This window comes from Rhododendron vialii, chromosome 3a (genome assembly GCF_030253575.1).
Source record: "Rhododendron vialii isolate Sample 1 chromosome 3a, ASM3025357v1".
Classification (NCBI taxonomy): Eukaryota; Viridiplantae; Streptophyta; class Magnoliopsida; order Ericales; family Ericaceae; genus Rhododendron; species Rhododendron vialii.
In genome coordinates this window covers 34,368,619-34,387,874 of record NC_080559.1, presented here as the reverse complement: position 1 = coordinate 34,387,874, position 19,256 = coordinate 34,368,619, and the positions used below count along the sequence as shown (strand labels likewise).

General features: G+C 38.3%; 3 protein-coding genes and 1 pseudogene across 4 annotated transcripts; 3 read left to right on the top strand and 1 right to left on the bottom strand.

Annotated features, from left to right (window-relative positions):
• Positions 1-1,790: 1,790 nt before the first annotated feature.
• Positions 1,791-2,707, top strand: LOC131320285 (uncharacterized). The gene has a single exon (XM_058350943.1). It carries the CDS (start codon positions 1,792-1,794, stop codon positions 2,443-2,445), a length of 654 nt encoding a protein of 217 aa, XP_058206926.1. The 5' UTR covers position 1,791; the 3' UTR covers positions 2,446-2,707.
• Positions 2,708-3,380: 673 nt separating this feature from the next.
• Positions 3,381-7,899, top strand: LOC131320278 (heparanase-like protein 3). 2 transcript variants are annotated; one of them, XM_058350937.1, is made up of 10 exons: positions 3,381-3,814; positions 4,743-4,779; positions 4,943-5,120; positions 5,197-5,345; positions 5,632-5,862; positions 6,231-6,420; positions 6,686-6,811; positions 7,225-7,324; positions 7,407-7,475; positions 7,515-7,899. In XM_058350937.1, the coding sequence occupies exons 1-10, from the start codon at positions 3,506-3,508 to the stop codon at positions 7,773-7,775; spliced, it is 1,650 nt and encodes a 549-aa protein (XP_058206920.1). In that variant the 5' UTR covers positions 3,381-3,505; the 3' UTR covers positions 7,776-7,899. The 2 variants fall into 2 exon arrangements, with proteins under 2 accessions (XP_058206920.1, XP_058206919.1); XM_058350936.1 differs by having other exon boundaries at positions 7,407-7,899.
• A 214-nt stretch (positions 7,900-8,113) lies between these two features.
• Positions 8,114-17,583, bottom strand: LOC131320279 (probable anion transporter 6, chloroplastic). The gene is made up of 15 exons (XM_058350938.1): positions 17,086-17,583; positions 16,360-16,505; positions 15,850-15,949; positions 15,485-15,537; positions 14,208-14,282; positions 13,624-13,704; positions 13,316-13,377; positions 12,188-12,255; positions 11,530-11,645; positions 10,605-10,641; positions 10,213-10,308; positions 9,425-9,566; positions 9,274-9,326; positions 8,692-8,778; positions 8,114-8,568 (listed from the first exon to the last, which is right to left on the bottom strand). The coding sequence occupies exons 1-15, from the start codon at positions 17,440-17,442 to the stop codon at positions 8,467-8,469; spliced, it is 1,575 nt and encodes a 524-aa protein (XP_058206921.1). The 5' UTR covers positions 17,443-17,583; the 3' UTR covers positions 8,114-8,466.
• Positions 12,772-12,873, top strand: LOC131321503 (small nucleolar RNA snoR100; annotated as a pseudogene).
• Positions 17,584-19,256: the final 1,673 nt, after the last annotated feature.

The following is a 19,256-nucleotide window of genomic DNA, read 5'->3' as shown; positions in this document are numbered from 1 at the left end:
AAAGAGACTCTTTTGTTCGTCTCTTAATCTCTGCATTCAGAAAAATTAGTTGAAACAGAGTAGGTTTTTTGTCTTCTGTTTCGTACTCGAAGTGAAAACTGTTTTGAGAATGTTTTCTGAACACACTTTCTCAGGAAGCAGAAAAGTCCGGCGAAAACGAAGATGGTATGAACCGGTAGGAATGGCAACGGTGTGGGGCGGTTTTTTTGCGTACCTGACCCCGACCCGAAAATTATTACGGGGCCCGAACCCAATTGGGTATTCTTTGGGTATCCCCGTTCCCGCCCTGATTGGGGAACGGGTTTACCCACCCTGCACCGTAAGAAATTAAAAAAATTTGGTAATCTAAAAGCAAAATAAAAGAAAATAGTTAATAAAAAAAAGTGGTAGTTTAGTATAATGGTGAAAATATAAAGTTAAGAATAGTATAATGATAATAATATTAGGGTAAAAATTAAATTTTAAGTATAATGATAATTAAATTATGATAAAAGTATAATTATATATATAAATATATGTTAGGGTGGATAATTTCGGAGCGGGGTACTTCCATCTTGAATCCGGTCAGGTTTTGGAATTTTAACCCCGACCTTATACCCGCAAAATGAGTTGAAAAACCCACCCAATTCGGGGCGGGGCGGATCTGATTGACATCCCTTGGTAGGGTCGAGAATTGTATGTCCTGTAACGGTTGCTTTCCATTCAAAATCATAGTTATTTCTTGCTTTTATTTCGTTTTTATAGGTTATCTTTTTCTTATTGTTGTGGATCAATTGTATTGTAATTGCATATAAAGGTTGGAGTTAACGTGGGCTTTTTTTTTTACCAAGCGGACAATGAAAATCTTTTCAAATTTATTTGTTTTGGTTAATTCAAGGATTTTAAAGGAGGACTATATCATTTGAGGAGCTTTTCAAAATTGCTCCTTGTGATGTTAGAATTAAAGTACGATATTTTCTTCAAAGATTCAAGTTTTAAGAAATTTCCCCTCCTATTGTTATCAAAGCAAAGCCTCCCCTAAATTCTCCATTTGTATTGTTAACTAGAGAGAATTATGGCATGATTGTTAACTACGGAGAATTATGGCATGACAGGGGAGAGAGAGAGAGAGAGAGTTATGGTATGTTCATACGGTGATATGGGGATTTACAATCATGGAAAATCCTATATTGTAGCTTATATTTAAAGGTTGACCAAAATATGGGAATATGGCACATACGATTTGGTAACCTGTAAATCACCGTGGTTAATGTTCTTGTTCCCTATCTTCAATTTTTTTGAATTTCGAAAAGAAAATACCGTAAAGCTTCAAACTGTGGTTAATGTTCTTGTTCCCTATCTTTAATTTTTTTTTTTTTTTGAAAAGAAAATATCATATTTTCCTTTTGAAGCTTTATAGTATTTTCTTTTCGGAATTTAAAAAAATTGAATATAGGGAACAAGAACATTAACCAAGGTGATTTACATGTTACCAAATCGTATGTGCTATATTTTCATATTTTGGTCAACATTTAAAAGTAAGCTACAATATAGGATTTTCCATGATTGTAAATCCTCCGTATCACCGTATGAACTTACCATAACTCTCTCTCTCTCTCTCTCTCTCTCTCTCACTCTCTATATATCCTTGAATTAACCAAAACAAATAAATCTGAAAAGATTTTCATTGTCTGCTTGATGAAAAAAAGAGCCCACATTAACTCCAACCTTTGTATGCAATTACAATACAATTGATCCACAACAATATGAAAAAGATAACCTATAAAAACGAAATAAAAGCCAGAAATAACTATGATTTTGAATGGAAAGCAACCGTTACAGGACATACAATTCTCGACCCTATATATACACACCCCTCACCTCCCAAATTTCCTTACTCTTTTCTCCCACCACTCAATTTTCAAACAAGTCACAGAACTCGTTCTTTCGAGCCAAACAATGTCTCGGTTCACTGCGGCATACTCATTTGCAGTGATCGCATCATGTTTGTCCATGTTGGTTGCAGCAACTCTAGCACAAACTTGGGGAGGAATCAGTACCCCCGGAATACCCGGAATTCCGGGTATTCCGGGTATCGGTGCCCCCGGAATTCCAGGTATTCCGGGTATTGGTGCTCCTGGAATTCCGGGTATTGGTGTGCCGGACATTCCGGGTATTGGTGTCCCGGGCGTTCCGGGTGTTGGTGGGCCGGGCGCACCTGGCATGGCCTGTTGGGACTCCCTCCGAGGCATTCGTGGGTGTGCTGAAGCAGTCGCGGCCTCCACGAGGAGTGGCCGGATCCAGATTAGCCCAGAATGTTGTCAGGCTTTCATGGCTGTTACGGATACTTGTTGGCCCAAGATGTTCCCCTTCAACCCCCTTTTCCCCCCTATGCTTAAGAACCGTTGCATGGGACAAGACCAATCGTCGCCTCTGCTCCCGCTACCGCCACCGCCTACGTATTAATAATCGTGCTAGTGCATGGCTAATCTCTTCATGGGGGAAATTGAACATGGCATGGGGAGGTTTTTTGTTTCCTTCTATTTTGTGTTGGTATGAAAAAATGGAACAAAAAGCTAGTGACAGTAATGGTGTTAGTTTTTAGGCTTGAATCTTTTGTTTCGCCGTCTTATTTCATAGGAGTATGTTGCTGGAGTGGTAGCATTTAGGAGCAAAATAAGTTTCTTTGCTATTGAGAATGAATAAAAGATGGATATTGGTTTCTGGATTTTTATGTCTCTCTCTCTCACACACACACTACCCGATGCATATGGAAAATAATTTTCGTCACTAACGCATTCTATATTTTTGTCACCGCTAATGAAAATTTTGGAGTCACCCCGGTGAAGTGTGAGATTGTATTAACATGAATTATTGATTGCTTCGCATGTTAGTACTTAGTACCTTACTTCAATTTAAAGAGTAAAGAAATGCTTATTTTTACACTCGAGAACGAGAACAATAAAAAGTTGTCGGTAGCGTCAATTGTCAAAGCCATCACACTCCACAGTACTCTCCATTTCCCCCCTTATTCAGCAATCTCTCTCTTTTCCAGAGTTGTAGAAGAGCTGTGCTACGTGCACATACTGCTGTGCAGCAGCCTTTTTCTCTCGCTCCGGATCGCACAAAGATGATCGGAGTCGCTCATTTTGTTCAAAATATGTCGTTTAAGGTCTCTGTAAAAAATGAGCTTCGTTCGATATCGTTAGAGGCGTTAACAAAACACCCAAAATCACTTCAGAATTTAGTTTTTTGAACAAAATGAGCGGCTCCGATCATCTTTGTGCGATCCGAGGCGGAAGAAAAAAGCTGTTGTGCACAGCTTGCTATGCACGAATCATTTCTGGTTGTAGAATGGCCCACTAGCAACAACTTTTTCACCATTCCGATCTTAACATTATCCACAACCATATTGCTTTGTTTCCTCGCTTCTTCATAAAGTCACAAAAGATTGCATCTTCCCACCCAACTTCCATCTTTTGGGTGCTAATACCAATTCCAACGCTCTCATGGCTTCATCCTCCATATGAAGAGATGGATAGTCACGGATCTTGAATTGGCTTACATCTGCAAGAAAAAACAAAAGATGGGTTTTTTAGTTTTGGTAAAGGGGTTTTGTATCTTGGTTTGCTTCTTTACTTTCTGCTTCGTGTCTGCGAATTCTCAGAATGGGGAAAGGAACGGAGCTACTGTTGAAGGGTTTGTTTTTATAGATGGGAATAGTGCCATTGGAAGGATAGACAGTGATTTCATTTGTGCTACCTTGGATTGGTGGCCTCCTGAGAAGTGCGATTATGGGACTTGTAGCTGGGACCATGCTTCTCTGCTCAATCTGGTATACTTACACACATGTTCATATATTCTATTGAAATTGCATCTCTTTAGTGTTTGCTGCTTTTTTCAAGGTTAACTATTATCTTTGAGTTCTTTCTCTGAGTATGTTATGTTGGTATGCTACTTATCAAAAAAAAAAAGAAAAGAAGAAAAATGTTGGTATGCTGAAAGCATTAAGATTATTAGCTTATTGATTGTACAACGAATTTTAGATTTGCTCTTTTTCGTATATTGTTCACTGAAAAGGCATCAAGGGATGCCACCCATTTGTAGAAGAGAGTGAAGAACAAAAAACCCAAAAGCTGACCAGAAACTGAGCCTATACACCGCTCTAAACGCCAACAAGGAATTGATCAACTACTTGAGTTGTCCATTAGAGTTTGAGGTTATTATGCAATTGGACCAATACTTTTAGTGTCTGTTTGGATAGATGAGTATTTTCAGCGGAGGGATTTGTCATTACTCGATGGAGTTGTTCAAATTTCAATTTAATAGCTTACATATAGATTTTGACACCGAGTTTGACAGTTTTTGTCATGATCGGTTTGAATTAACAATTTGAAAGGGTGATTAGAATCCTTGATGTTGAAGATTGTATTAGTAATTCAATGATCCAAAGAAAAATTCATATCTTCTATTTGGAATCATCTACTACTCTATTTTTACAAGGCAACTATAGCTAAGCGGCTAAGCCTCTTATATTTTTGTCGAAAGGGAACGCAAAACCCCTTCATATGATATCCATACTCATCCAAATGGATTCTTAGGATTTGGCTTGAAAATTTAGTCTAGAAAGCTGTTGTTTTCAGACGTTTGCGGATAAAACATGCTCTATTTCACTTTATGAGGTTACGTTCTAATGAGAGTGGACTACTAAGAAAACCGAACACAACAATTTCTGAAATTTGTTTTGTCATTCTTTTCTGCAGGATCTCAACAACAAAATACTTTTAAGTGCGGTAAAAGGTTTGGATTTGTTCAGATACCTCCGATTGCTCCATTTGTTCAGATACCTCCAATTGCTCCATTAATGGCAGCATTTTCATTTCATATCAAAGTGATATTCTCACATGGTGTATCTAACCCTACATGTAGCCTGAGAGCTCCTTTCTTGTAAATAATGCTGCAGCATTTTCGCCACTGAAGATTAGATTGGGCGGCACTTTGCAAGACAAGGTCATCTATGAAGATCATAAGCAACCCTGCATTCCGTTTTCTAAAAGCACCTCAGAGTTATTCGGTTTCACGAAGGGGTGTCTCCCCTTGTCCAGATGGGATGAACTCAATACCTTCTTTAAGAGAACCGGGTAATTATGAATTCCCAGCACATTTAATTGTTTTCATCAATTTTGTCTTGTTCAATGAAGGATTTCCTGCATCCAGGGCTCTAGTTATATTTGGATTAAATGCTCTAACCGGAAGAACCATACGATCTGATGGTTCTGCAGTAGGAACTTGGGACTCCACAAATGCTGAATCTCTTATGCGTTACACTGTCGGAAAGGGTTACTCAATGTATGGGTGGGAGCTTGGTAAGAATCCTATTCATTCCTACATGCTTATTTGTGTTAAGAATGCAATTCATTCCTACCTGCTTGTGTTATCTACTTAAAATGATTACACGTAGAATGTAGATGGAAAAAAGCAACTTATCAACTAGAAGTACCTTTTCTGCATAATATGGAAGAACCTATCTTACGCACTAACCAAATATCCGCAAGTCAAACTTGTGTGTCACGTGCTACACAGTTTTGAATAACTCAGGGCCTCTATATTTGCAGTTTCACACCACTTGTTTGATATCTATCTGCTTTCCAGGAAATGAATTAAGTGGGAATGGAGTCGGGGTTAGAGTTTCAGCAGATCAATATGCCTCCGACACGATTGCTCTGCAAAACTTGGTGCAAAAGGTTTACAGTAATCAACAACCTAAGCCATTAACCATAGCACCAGGAGGCTTCTTTGATGTAAAATGGTTCAAAGAATTCATGGCTAAGACATCAAAATCAGTAGACGTTGTTACTCATCACATATATAATCTTGGCCCAGGTACTTCAATTTTACAGAGTGAATATGAGCTGTTTTGAGTTCTGTTTCTGTTTGGTACTTGTTTCCCATTTCTGTTTTTCGTCTTTTGAGGCACAAAGACAATGAAAACTTTGATAACACTCACTGGTTTCTTATATCATTTTCATTTTTTTTTTTTTACAAAAATAGTACTTGTAAATTTGGAAGACTCTTTTTAATGTTTCCCGGAAAGTGGTTGTTTTCATAAAAACATTGCCAAAATGGTTCTGGGAAATAGTTCTCTGCCCAAGTTTCTAGTTTTTTATAAAAATGAAAACGAGAACATTACTAAACAGGCTAGTTTCATCGACTAGGTTTTACATGGGTGTACTTATAGGTGTCATTGATAGGAGTTGATGAACATCTTGTTGATAAGATTCTTGATCCATCCAATCTTGATCGCGAGGCCAATACATTTAGCGAACTCCAAAGCACTCTAAGGAGTTCCACAACCTCAGCAACCGCATGGGTGGGTGAGTCAGGAGGGGCTTACAACAGCGGTCGCAATCTTGTTACCAATGCATTTGTGTTCAGTTTCTGGTAATATAGCTGCCCAGTATGTTTCCACTTATTTGCAGATTAGCTTACAATTTCCATTCAAAATAACACGGTGTGTGATTCCACCTTTTAGGTTTTCAGCGTATTTTTTATGGGATGGTTTAAGATATTTTTCAAAAATCAAATCTGATTGGGCAATATTGGTTCAAGTGAAAACTAAAAGCAAAAGGGCTCTTGTGATGAAATTCTTTTGTTTCCTTTGGATGCTTTCTGTATGAGAGATAAGAGTATCGCACAAAACAAACAGGTATTTGGATCAGCTTGGCATGGCATCAACTTTCGATACGAAAACATACTGCAGACAGTCGTTGATTGGCGGAAATTATGGTCTACTCAATGCTACTACGTTTGTGCCAAATCCAGACTATTACAGGTTATTCAATTTTGAAGTTTTTACATTTGATAGACCCAAAAAGTTATGTTTTGTAGCGTTGTTGGCAGTTGCATTCTCTTTCGCTTGATAACTTCATGATTTTCATGTTCTGGATCATCTTCGTTTTCTGTCCTTCGTTTCTGCAGAAAATCCGGGCGGAATTGCGCTCTGGTTCTATGTGTGGAGAAAAATTAGATTTTTCAGAATTCTCGAAAATTGTAGTTGCTCAAAATGAAACGCAGACTGTTTGTGGCCTTGTTTCGTTTTCGTTTCTTATAACACAAAAAAAAAAAAAAGGGAAAACAAAACTACAGAAGTGAATAGTAAGTAAAACAGAAGAATACCATGGTCACTCATATTTCACTGCCATTTCCTGTTGAACTTTTCTTGATATTCTACTTTCTTCGCCGCAGTGCACTTCTCTGGAACCGCTTGATGGGAAGAAATGTTCTATCAACAAGCTTTTCTGGGACAAAGAAGATACGTGCATACGCTCATTGTGCCAAGAATTCCGTATGTTAAATTCAAAACTTTCATCAATATTCGGTAAAACATTGCCCTTGGTAGGATCTTAATTAACATCTTTACTTTGCAGCAAGGAATTACATTGTTATTGATCAACCTCGACAATGCAACTACAGTTCAAGCTAAAGTAGCCTTCCATGGTTCCTTTACAGTGCAACAGAAAAGAAAGATTCATAGTAATGGTAAAAATATTATTCTTCTACCAGGAGAAAACGAGATAGGCGAAATGGAAAGGGAGGAATACCATTTAACAGCAAAAGATGGGGATTTGCACAGCCAGATTATGTTGCTAAATGGGAAAATTTTAGGTCTAAATTCATATGGGGACATACCTCCATTGGAGGCTGTAACTGTAAATTCGTCGGACCCCATAACCGTTGCTCCTTTCTCCATTGTTTTTGCTCAAATACCAGATGTTGGTCTCCCTGCTTGTAAGTAGGTTGGTAGGTATAAATGGATCTGAAACTGGTTTCATAGAGTGATCGGTCAATAAGTATAGAATATCATGGGATGTTGTTGTAACCTCCGATTCTTAATGGACACGCTAGCAGTTCTTTATTTTCTCTGAGGAGCATGCCTTGTGTGAAGTACCGGTGGTGAAGGATTGCGACTACATGCTTGCGGTTGTTTTTTTACTACATTTTCTTTGAGGAGCACGCCTTGTTCAAAGTATCAGTGATGAAGGATTATGACTACGAGGTCCAGGTTGATGAACCCTCATCATCCCAGTGGCAAGCATAGCCATGATGACAATGGACATCATACTTAACAGCAAAATTATTTCAAGCAGCAAAGTGCTTTCTCGATAGTAAAATTTTCAGAATTTCAAGGGAACATAAAGTACAATGTGGACTCTAATCCAGTGTTTTACATGTAAATCTCTTGGTGTTTGATGGCTAACCAAGAACAACTAGACAGGATATACAACGTAATGTCACAGTTAGCAATGGTTAAATAAAACTTTGATTTACTACGTATACACCAGAAAAGGAAAAAATATCAGGGTTTGTGATGAGGTTAACCATCTGCTCATTGTTGTGAGATATCACGTTAGTATTGTTAGTCTTGGCGAAATTTCTTGTGATTTGATGGTTCATTCCAGGTAATTAATCAAAAGCTTGGTATAGAAGTCAATCGCCCTCCAAAAAGCTTTGAGGTTTACTGCTTGCAAAAGCCAACCATACAATTGTACCGGTAAGGTAGAAGAAGATTGATGGTGCAAAAAGTGACATCTACACGAAAACAAAAGTCACAATCAGTAAGAACTCGGAGATTATGGATACCTGATTCATACAGTGTTTGTGGAAGGAAAGGAACCCAGGCAGCCTAAAGAGGCAGTACAAGAGGGAACTTACACTCCATGAATGAGTTGAATCAAGAAGATAACCGGTAAGAGCAACACCAACTATACCAGGTACAGCCCCAACTGTATTGGTGATACCCTGAGTGGGAAAATTTAAGAGAGAAAGTCATATTATCCAGTTTTCACACAAGAATAAATGTCTGAAAGCCTACTCATTACAGAAACCAAAAGAAATGCACGTAACATTTTAGGGAAAATAGATGAATTATTCAATTCTAAAGAAAATAGGTGGATATAGGAGCCATTGTTCATATTTTGCAATTGTTTCCATGCAAACCAATAGGGGTTGGCATCTTCTGACCACTCTGCAGGTTATACTGGATTTATGGTATACAAAGGCTTTTGACCCACAGCCTATTATGCATATTTCACGAACCTATCTCAAGGCTTTTGACCAACAGCTTATGACACATATTTCACTAATCTATCTCTTCCTCTAGCTTCTTCTCAACAATACCCTGACTTGATAATCTTACAACATATGAAGCAATAGGGACCACAAAAATTTTCAAGATGCGCAAACAATCAGTACTAGAACATGATACAATGTTTTGGAGTATGTATGGTTACGTACCAAAAGTATGCTAGCGTATTCGGGTGATATATCTTGATGGGTACAATACAATCCTGCATTACAATCCATGAGATTGATAGTCTTGAGACACAGAAATACTACGAGTTATTTAGCACTCCGTATACAGCAAATTTTTCAATTTGTTCGGTACCTGATAAGGCAAAGCTTGAGAGTGCCAAACCACCTGTAAGGATCGCCACCACTTCCCAAGGCGGCAATCCTAAATCCAAAGATGCGAGAATCATGCAAGTTGCCGGAGACAGAAAGGAAATTGTTTGGCAAATCTTCCGCACCTGCATGTACAAAAGTAAGGCATCAACTGCCGAAAAGATAAATTGAAAAACCAGATTTAAGTTGCAGTTTATATCCATGTTCATCTTATGTAGGGTGTGTGTGTGTGTGTGTGTGTAAGCCAATGCATGACACTTCAGGCAGTTCCATGAACTTTCTATAGAAGCAACGAGGAAAAGGATGATGTCAAAAAATCAGGGTACTACTTTTAATCAAATCTTATAATTCAGGTGACACATTCAAAGTTCGAAATTTTCTAATGAAAAATTAATATCAAATTAGGAAAGAGATGCAACCATTAAGTTTGTCGGTAGTGAAATATCTCAGTAATTAGTATCCTAGATGGCCATCAATTGTGATTTAAATGGACATTCAGCATTACACGCGTCAACCAAAGGACCTCAGTTTCGGATTGTCCACTTGTTTTCTATAAACTGAAGACTACGCACACTTTGCATGGACTGATAATCTTAACATTACACAGCTCATAGGTAATAATAGTTAATGCATTGCTAATTTGAAATCTACAGGAAAAGTCATGTTTCTGTAAATGACAGAAAGTATTGGTAAATTTGTATAACTCCTACATTTCCCCCCCTCTTCCTTGTGGCATCTGAAAAGTGAAGAAAATAGGCAGATTCTCCCTACCGTAGTGGTTTCAACTCCATTGCTAATTAAATTGTCGGCGAATTGCGATGCGATGCTGGTAACAAAAATAGAAGCTAATGGAGGTAGCACAGAAACCTGAAATAGACAAAGTAAGAAAACACAATAGATTAGTTGTTAAGAAAAATATGCGCAACATGCTTGCACTTGTATTAAAAAATCAAAATGTTTATATCAAAAACTCCCTTCTTTTCAACATCAAAAACTTGTTCTCTTGTGCCCAAAATGTGTTGATCTTATTAAAGTGAGACATCTATAAGAAAATCTTCTTCATGCTGAACCTTGAGCCATGGAGAACTTATTTTATCTACTGGAGATTAGATAATGCGGTATAGGAACAGAAAACCATGGATATTAATGCATAATAGACATACCCATGCAGCTTCCGTCAAATTAAGGCTCAGCTCCTCACTGCGAGAAATAGAAATGGGATACTAAGCTTCTTGCAATACACATGTAAAAAAAAACACTTACATATATCCGACGCAAACACTTAATGTTGTAAACTGAAACCAGGATGAAGAAACCCTAAACCCGAATTTTTTGTGTGTACATGCAAAATAACTTAAGTTTTAGATAATGCATCAGAAACATTAAACTGAACTCTGTACATCCGTAGGTGAAATATTGGCCTTTTTCAACAGAGTGGTCCTCATCACAACTTAGGTTCTTAATGCCCTCTTCTGGAATCTTTAGGTTCGTACTACCATTGGACAGCATGTTCTTGGGGAGATCACCAAACACTTCCAAAAATAGTGCTTCTCGTGCAGGTGCATATGCAGGTGTCGAAGAAGATGTGTCATAGGAAAAGGGCACATTATTGAAAATTATATGTAGTTACATGATAACGTGAATTTCTACGTATGATGTTTGGCCTATTACACACGTATCCCCTTCTCACTCAAGCGCCGAGTGTCCAATATGGGTACTTGATACATTTAAGAGAGATTCAATAAGAGTCGCTTTCTGAGGTCCTCATAGAGTCGTAGTTGAAGAGGACAGCAGAATGCCATGCCTAGCTCTTCATCGGATCTAGTAATGAAACTCCTTCATGGAAACTTATGCGCTGATGGTTCATTTCATTCTTTATTGCAGAGGATTTTCAAACCATGACTAACCATGGAAATACCCCTGCTGATCTCTCTCTCTCTCTCTCTCTCTCTCTCATGAGAATATAATAAATGGCATTAATTGTTTTGTTTTTTGTTATGCAAAGGCTTCATTAAATTGGCAATAATACGTTCATACTATGCACTCAAAGATTTGGAAGGTGGAAATAGCTGCTAGTTACAAAGGTACCTGAAATAAGTAGGCAGCCAAGACAGACAAGTATAGTGACCCCAACTGCCACAAAAATGAGCATATATCATCGCCCTAACAGCTTCGCTTTTGAAAAATGCCTTCCATGGAACATCCTTAAATAAACCAAAAACAAGAAGCTAGTAAAAAAAGTGAGAGGCCCAACAAACGAAAATTGCATCAAAGTAGGTTTCTTGAACTGCCCACTAGCACAGACGCACTCGTGGTGGCATTAAAAACAAATAACCACATGATTCTGATAGAAAAGGGAAAAAGGCAACAGCCCAACAGCCAACAATTTGTATCAAGCTATTGAACACCTTCACTCATGCACAATCCCATCTAGAACACACAGAGATAGAAACAAAATGTAATTGGGAACAAATGGAAACAAATAGACTAGAAGAGCACAAGACCTCCTAGAAAGCAAATCTGGGATACCATGATAACCAATTGTCCCCAAAGCTTAAACCAGCAGGCAATGAGCAACAATACGTACACTATCCACCAAATTGAGCATTCATCCAAATTTAAAATTTTTTGGTTTACATCATTCAGTTAACATATACAATTTCACACATTTCTCACATAATCATCCAGAATATAAGATGTAGAATAGGTATCAGGAAAAAAACGGGAAGAAAAACTTGCAGCATACCTTGATTGAATCACCCAACTCTTCTAAAGAAGGATTCCGTGATTTCTTCCCAGATACGGTTTGGGACCCTGTGAAGATATCAAAAGTTACATTTATGGCTACGGGAGAGGATCTCTAGCAAAAGGTAGTCCCGCTTTGAAATATCAATCTTAGCCTTAAAGTTCCTCTGTTAGAACACCAGGAAAACTTCATACATAGCAGTATAACCTCTTTGGTCCATGGTAGAGGGGACACAAAGCATATAACTTGATTCCCAATCCTGTGGGAAGCTTGTTCATGGTTCAAGAACGTAAGCGAAGCACCACTTTTGTATTAATAAAACCAGATGCATTTTTGAGCGGATTGGCAACGCCACAACGTTTAGGTTGATACATCATAAAATTAAAACATAAGGAAAGTTTCACAATGATATTATAAAATGCTCTTCCTACCAGTAACACATGTAACTTGTTATTAACATAACTAAAGATGTTTCTACAATTGAAATGTAGAGAATGCAAAAGACTTTTACAGAAAAGCAAGGTGAGGAGGGGATACTTTCTGTACTTGAAAAGAGCAATCAGGCAAAAAGTGTGAGTTATTTGAGAGGCTAGTAGTTAGATGCCATAAATTGATTTGGGTCTCTAGGCCTGCCCTCTCTGATGCCATTTGGCTTTGATTTGGGGGCATGGTTCTACAACAAAACGTCCCTGTAGCTCCTCGGTTCTTGGAGGTTAGGGGGGCCACTGTTTCAGTGGTATTCTGAGAGCAGTCATTCTGTGCATATATTGCCAAAGGTTAGGTCTGTCTCCAATCATCCCCCGCCCATACCCCCAATGATTGGGGATTAGATGGGTTATGTTATGTTGTTGTTGTTGTTGTAGTAGTTAGATGCCATCAGAAGTTCCAGCAGAGCATGATGTAATATAAGAAAAGGAAGTTGAAGCCAAAAAAGGGACAATGAGTGTCTGAATCCATAGAGTTAGATTATTGATCATGATGAAAATCTCCTACTCCATGATATTGAATGAACCTCTAGGCTCTAGATCAGTAGCCAACTCGTTGCTTGTGATAAAATGAGCAGTTTTGCACAACAATAAAGAAATGTGTAGTGTAAAAAAAAAAGGAATGAAAATTTTGATTACTTACATGAAAAAGTTGACGCACCATAGAGAGGTCCTTCAACTGTAAGAAACTGAAATCCTGAAAACCTGCAAGAATTTGGGCCAATGAGACGAGTGGAAAGTCACAAATCAGTCAAACCTTCATATCGCCAATTGAAATCTCAATTAGTCTCGAATATAAATTTCTAGCAGCTTTCAGATTACATCCAAATAAATGGAAGGAGCAATGGCCTATCATTTCATTGAGTGCTATTATTCTTTTATAACTGAGTAAACATTCATATGAAGAAAAATAATGTACCATCAGAAAAAGTTCTAGTAACAGCCACTCACCAGGTTATTCCGAAAAGGCCGAATAGGTAGAATACAGATCCCCAACCAAAATTCTGGATAAGGGGAGGAGCCAAAAGAAGCCTGCAAAATTTCTCCAAGTTAAAAATAGGCAATGGCTAACAAATAGTAGAAAAGAAGAATACCTATAATTTGGTAAACCTGGAATTAAGAATCTACAATCAAAGTAAGAGCACAGCTTCTTGATATTCCCACAGAGACCCAGAAGGTAATTTTTGCACGGGATATTAATACAAGGATAACATCAGTTAAAGCAAGAAATTTGGCATTTTAGTAATCATTTTCTCAGGGAAATTCCGCAGCAAATAGGAACAACCAGTATTGACAATTCATATGAATCCTTAACGTGAAGGGCCTTTTGCACCAATCCTCAATTCCCACAGAGGTGGTAAAAGTGCAAAGTCGAAAATTGGTGTTGAAGCATTCAACTCGAAGATCAATTTTCCAGTTAGAACAGGAAGACCTCCTTGGGATTAGTGTTCCTTGCTTAAACATTGTGATTGAGCATGAACGCACTGAAGTAATGCATGGATAAATATGCTCAATAAATTCTGGTGGAAACATACCCTAAGACGCTTCCGACACTTAAACCACCAAAAACAAATGAAACCGCTCGTGAGCGCTCTTCCAATGGTATTGCCCTGCATACAAAGCTAAATGTCATAAATGCCAACAGAATGCATGGTAATGAAAGAATGAACGAAACTACAGAGAGCAAGAAAACAATGCTGCTGGCATTTGAGTAAAATGCAAACAAATAAAAGGCCATCAGAGTTATGAGCGTTAGAGCATTTAGTGGAATTTATAAGAAAATCTCGTTCCAAAAAAAGTCTGAAATGAAAAAATATTTTCAAAAACTCTTCCCTCAACTGCAAAGCATTTGAACAACTACCATGAACCGTTGAGAATCATGGAAACTTACTAGGAAAAACTTTCTAAAATCAAAGAAGAAAACAATTACCTACAGCATTCTACAACTTTGGTGGCATTAGCAGCACAATATACAATAATATGACAATAATCACAATAATCACAAACCATATATTTGACGGCTGAAAAGGCCCAAACTCTGTTATCTAAAGTTATTATAATGTGTATGTTTTTGCTGATTCTGATCACAAAGGGATATAGAACATTCAAGTTTGACTAAACTTCCATCCATACTCCCGAAACATATTGTTGAAAACATGTTTACTTTATAGACATTAATTGCGTTACAAACTTAAAATACTCCTGAAACTTCGAAAGCATGGAAGCACAAGTAACTCGTCCATTATTCCTCAGATTTAATTCCAATAATGTCACCAACCATCAAAATGATCAAGAAAGGAGTAAGCATCATTTGGGCAAAATTTGACTACATACTTCTCAATTTACGCCGCTTTGTGATTTGAACATATATTAGTGTTGATTCTGTTGAATAAACCAATTACGGTGGCATTATTGTAGTTAAAAATTCATTTCCACCTACATTCTGCAAGAAACATCTTAGTACATTTTCAGATAGAACGCTGGAAACAGACCTACCATCAACCCAGGTGCTTCATACAATCCATGGCAACCATTTACGGAACAGAATAATACTTGACTAACGCTATTGATCAGGACCAAAACAAAGATGGCTAATGCCGAATGTTTTACAGATACCTGTAATTACAGTAAAAAAAATTTCGAGGAAAAACTCATGAATAGCACATTATGACAACTGGAAAGCAAAAAAATCAATCAATGATCTAGTATTAGAACCACATTACAGATATTAACCAAGATCTTAGCCAAATATAAGTTGACACAGTTCATAGAAAAACATGCCTCTAAAAATACTTTTCAAGGTCAAACATGCCTGGCAATCAGATCGGTGGCAGCTGATGGGGAAACACCTTCTCCTATTCCAACCTATGTTTAACAAAAGAGTAAACCGAATAAGAAGAGTTGTGCCAAAATTCTTGGTTGAACTGCTGAAACAGTTGTGAATATATCACAAATCTCCACAAAGAACACTAAAAAAGTAAAAAATTTGTCCTTAAGAGGTAATGTGAGCAACTTAAAAGAAAGTGGGACCAAAATGAACCATTCTATACATGTCTATGCACAGCTAATATCAGTAGCACAAACCAAACCTCGATATCTATGAAAAATACTTAGGGCCATGGTGCATTCAACCAGAATGACAGAAATTGATGGAAACGGCTTAAACTACAACTTTACCAATATCCTTGACAAAATTAGACCAGGCATAAATCCAGCAAGAACAGGAACAAGTGCTGTAGCTAGTGACCAGGTCAAGACTCCAATCTCAAGAACTTTTCTGCAACAATAGAGGGGACTGGTTAATTGTGATGTCTGGATCATACTTCGAAAATTAAACCCCTAGAGGATGAGGTTCCGGCAGACCAAATAATCATGCAATCCAAAAAAATTACAAATGCTTGTACACCTCCCACATTTCAATACACTTTTCATAGACGTATCAAGGTTAGCATATCCTATATGAGAAATATAATAGTGGGAATCCATGGGCTTCATTGGGCTACAGCTTGATAATGTGCAACAACACCTTCTTTGTGCACTCTTATTATGACGTCTACAACTCATAACATGACCAAGAACTTGAGAAAGTTCCTCTATATCAGCTGGCAAGCGAAAAACAAAGTAGCCAAGCTAGAAATTCAAGAACTGCAATCAAACTACAGATATCGTGGACAATGCAGAACTAACCTCCCACCAAATGTCTTCGCAAGCCATCCTCCAGGCAATTGACTTAATGCGTAACCCCAAAAGAAAGACGACTGTACTAGTCCAGCCACCGATGAATTCCACCCATATTGATGGGACATGGGAATTATCGCAATGCTCAAGTTCACCTACCGAAGGAAACATACATCCTTATTAACTCAATCCAAATAATAACAACAACAATAATAATCAACCCAACAACCAATTAGTTATGTTACTCTTTTCTTTTATCCAATCGCAATCACCCATAATTCAGCAATCAATGCTGTCATTAACATTACTCTTCGCTTTTTCGTTAACCAAAACCAACTATATTCTCTTATTTTCTTTCGTACATTGGTACCCTTGACATCTTTATAGGCCAAGTTAGCTCCTTTGACCAATTTAAACGAGAGACGGACCCGAAATTTCTTTTGTAAGCACCAAAATGCAGTAGCCATCTAGAGTGTTTATGAAGCTTAACTGAATTATCTAACGCCTTTTTCTTCTCTCCTGAAAGCTATACCTTTGGCAGAACTTCTCCAAAAATAACTTTAAAAAGCTGATTTTCAAGAAGTTCCTTGTTCTTTTCAGTAATTATCGTTTTACCATAATTTTAGCTGCAACCCAACATCCACTTGGCAATGCAAAGAAACTAGACATAGACAAGTGACACCCCCAAAAGTCCAAAATTAACAAATGCATAACAGATAAAAATATAAACTTTACCTTGTCCATGTTACAAATAACAAAAGCCAGTGACGTTGTACCAATAATTTTGTATCTTTGAGGAAGATTCTTCCACGGCGGCCAAGTCCAATTAAAACCCACTTTCTCAGAACTAATTTCGTCTCCCAATTCATCGACCCGAATCCCTTTCAGTACCGGTACTGTGACTTTCTCGCTATCTTTAACGTTTTCCTTCTCTTTGATACTACAAGGGACTACGAATTTCAAGCGAGGTCTTGAGGGGAAAACGTGGAAGTGACGGCGGCTGACAGAAGTGTTGAAGATAGAGCTCTGACATGGGTTGTAGTGTGATTGGCAAAACAAGTTGTGGTCTGCTCTGACTGTGAATTTCGCCATACTTTTTCTGTGTTTCTTTGTCTGAAGAAGAAGAAGAATCCTGGGGGATGGAAATGTGGCGTGTTACGTTTGATTTCTGTTATGGGTTGGGCAGATTATTTGTGTGCGTGTGTGCGAGAGAGAGAGAGAGAGAGGAGTCGAAGAAGCATAAGGAGTTGGGTTTGACACGAAGTTTGCAGTTTGTGGCTCCGATTGAACTGGGTATTTTTGGGAGTGTATTTTGTGTGGTTAGATTAACCGTTATTAAGTGGTACCCACAAATCTTGGGTTCCGCTGTGAGCCCAAATAGGAGTATTTATTTATGTTTTTTTTTTTTTTTTTAAACTTTGGAAATAGGAAATGCATAGATTAGAAAATAATAGTTCGGAGGTATGAGAAAAAATAATCGCCCAGCTTTCTGTGAATAGTTGTTTATATACATCGGTAAAACTCAAGCCTCTAGTGTGTTTTGGACAATTCGGATTTTAATGAAATTTTTTCGAAGACCCTGAAAAAGTTTCATTTAAATCTGGACCGTCCAAAGCCGAAACGAATTGTTGAAATCACACAACTCCGATAGTAGCTTGTTTGTAGCGGCTCCGTGAATAAGTCTATCTCCGGAGGCATGTGCAACCCTTCGACGTCTTTGTTGAATTGACATTCTCAAAAAGGAGGACATGAATCAAAAAACAACTAAGCCTAGACTAGCATTAAAAGTTTGCTTTTGTGAGAGAGCGTATACATTAGTTTACCTCAATACACGGTTTTTTTTTGGATCCGCCAATCTGTTGGGTTTTCTCCCATGTGTGTGGTGTCAACCACAGGGGATCGCTCCTTCACCAACTGTTTTTGTTTTTCTCTTGTATGTATTGAGAGAGAGAGACATGTGAGCGTGGTGTGCGGTGGGGGAGCCGGTTGTGGCTCCCCGGAGAGTGCCGCCGGAGTGGGAGTACACAACGTGAGGGAGAGAGGGAGGAGAGTGCGGGGGCGGTTGTGGCTTCCCGGAGTGGAACCAGTTGTGGTTCTCCGAGAGTTTTTTAGTTAGCTTTGTATATTGATTTATACATAGTGAAATTTTTTCTCTCAATCTCTCGGGTGTGTGCGTATGCTTGTTTTGTGTGCGTAGAGGTGTGGTTCGGGTCGGGTCTCGACCCAACGCAATCATGTCTTCAAGGCCACAAAAAAACTATCAAATCTTAAAAAAGACAAGGAGCTGAACAAGGAGGATTAGTTAGCCCTCCAGTCAGTCAAGAGGAAGCTTGCCCGTCTTTGCCATGGAGGCCACCTCATGCACCACTCGATTCGCCGATCTTCTAACCAAGTCGAAAGAAATCCCCTGCTCTTGAGCTAAATCTCTGATATCCATAATTATAGCTGCTACTTCCCATGGTGGAACTGATTCAAAAATGCTAAGCATAATCGCCTGTTTGTTATCCAATTCTATCACCGCATGATTGATCCCCATTGCTTTAACAAGTAAACACGTTTGCCTGATTGCCAAAGCCTCCCCCTTGAAAAACTTGAGGCAAACTTCACCTGCTTGGTTAATCCATCCATCAGCTTCCCCTCATGGTTCCTCACCACTATCGCCACCATCCCCGCAAATACATCTTTCTCCATAGCAACATCACATTTGATTTTGAGAGAATTATAAAGTTCGGATCCTTCCAAGAAGAGTTTTCAGGCCCTTCGCTAAGGTTAGCCATAGGGACAGAAGGATTCACCAAGAAATTAAGAAACTCCATATGGGCAGCCCAAGCTCTGCCCATGGTGTCCAAAGGATTTATAATAACCCCCCTAAAAATAAAATCATTCTGAGAGTTCCAGATATGCCA

Bases quoted from the DNA above. Each gene is read 5' to 3' on its own strand.
- LOC131320279 (XM_058350938.1), bottom strand. From the start codon at position 17,442: ATGGCGAAATTCACAGTCAGAGCAGACCACAACTTGTTTTGCCAATCA. The intron at 9,327-9,424 runs GTACCGAACAAA...ATTGTAATGCAG, and splicing joins CTCAAGCTTTGCCTTATCAG to GATTGTATTGTACCCATCAA. The intron at 8,779-9,273 runs GTACGTAACCAT...TTTCCCACTCAG, and splicing joins AATACGCTAGCATACTTTTG to GGTATCACCAATACAGTTGG.
- LOC131320278 (XM_058350936.1), top strand. From the start codon at position 3,506: ATGAAGAGATGGATAGTCACGGATCTTGAATTGGCTTACATCTGCAAG. The intron at 4,780-4,942 runs GTTTGGATTTGT...ATAATGCTGCAG, and splicing joins ACTTTTAAGTGCGGTAAAAG to CATTTTCGCCACTGAAGATT. The intron at 5,346-5,631 runs GTAAGAATCCTA...TCTGCTTTCCAG, and splicing joins AATGTATGGGTGGGAGCTTG to GAAATGAATTAAGTGGGAAT.
- LOC131320285 (XM_058350943.1), top strand. From the start codon at position 1,792: ATGATTTTGAATGGAAAGCAACCGTTACAGGACATACAATTCTCGACC.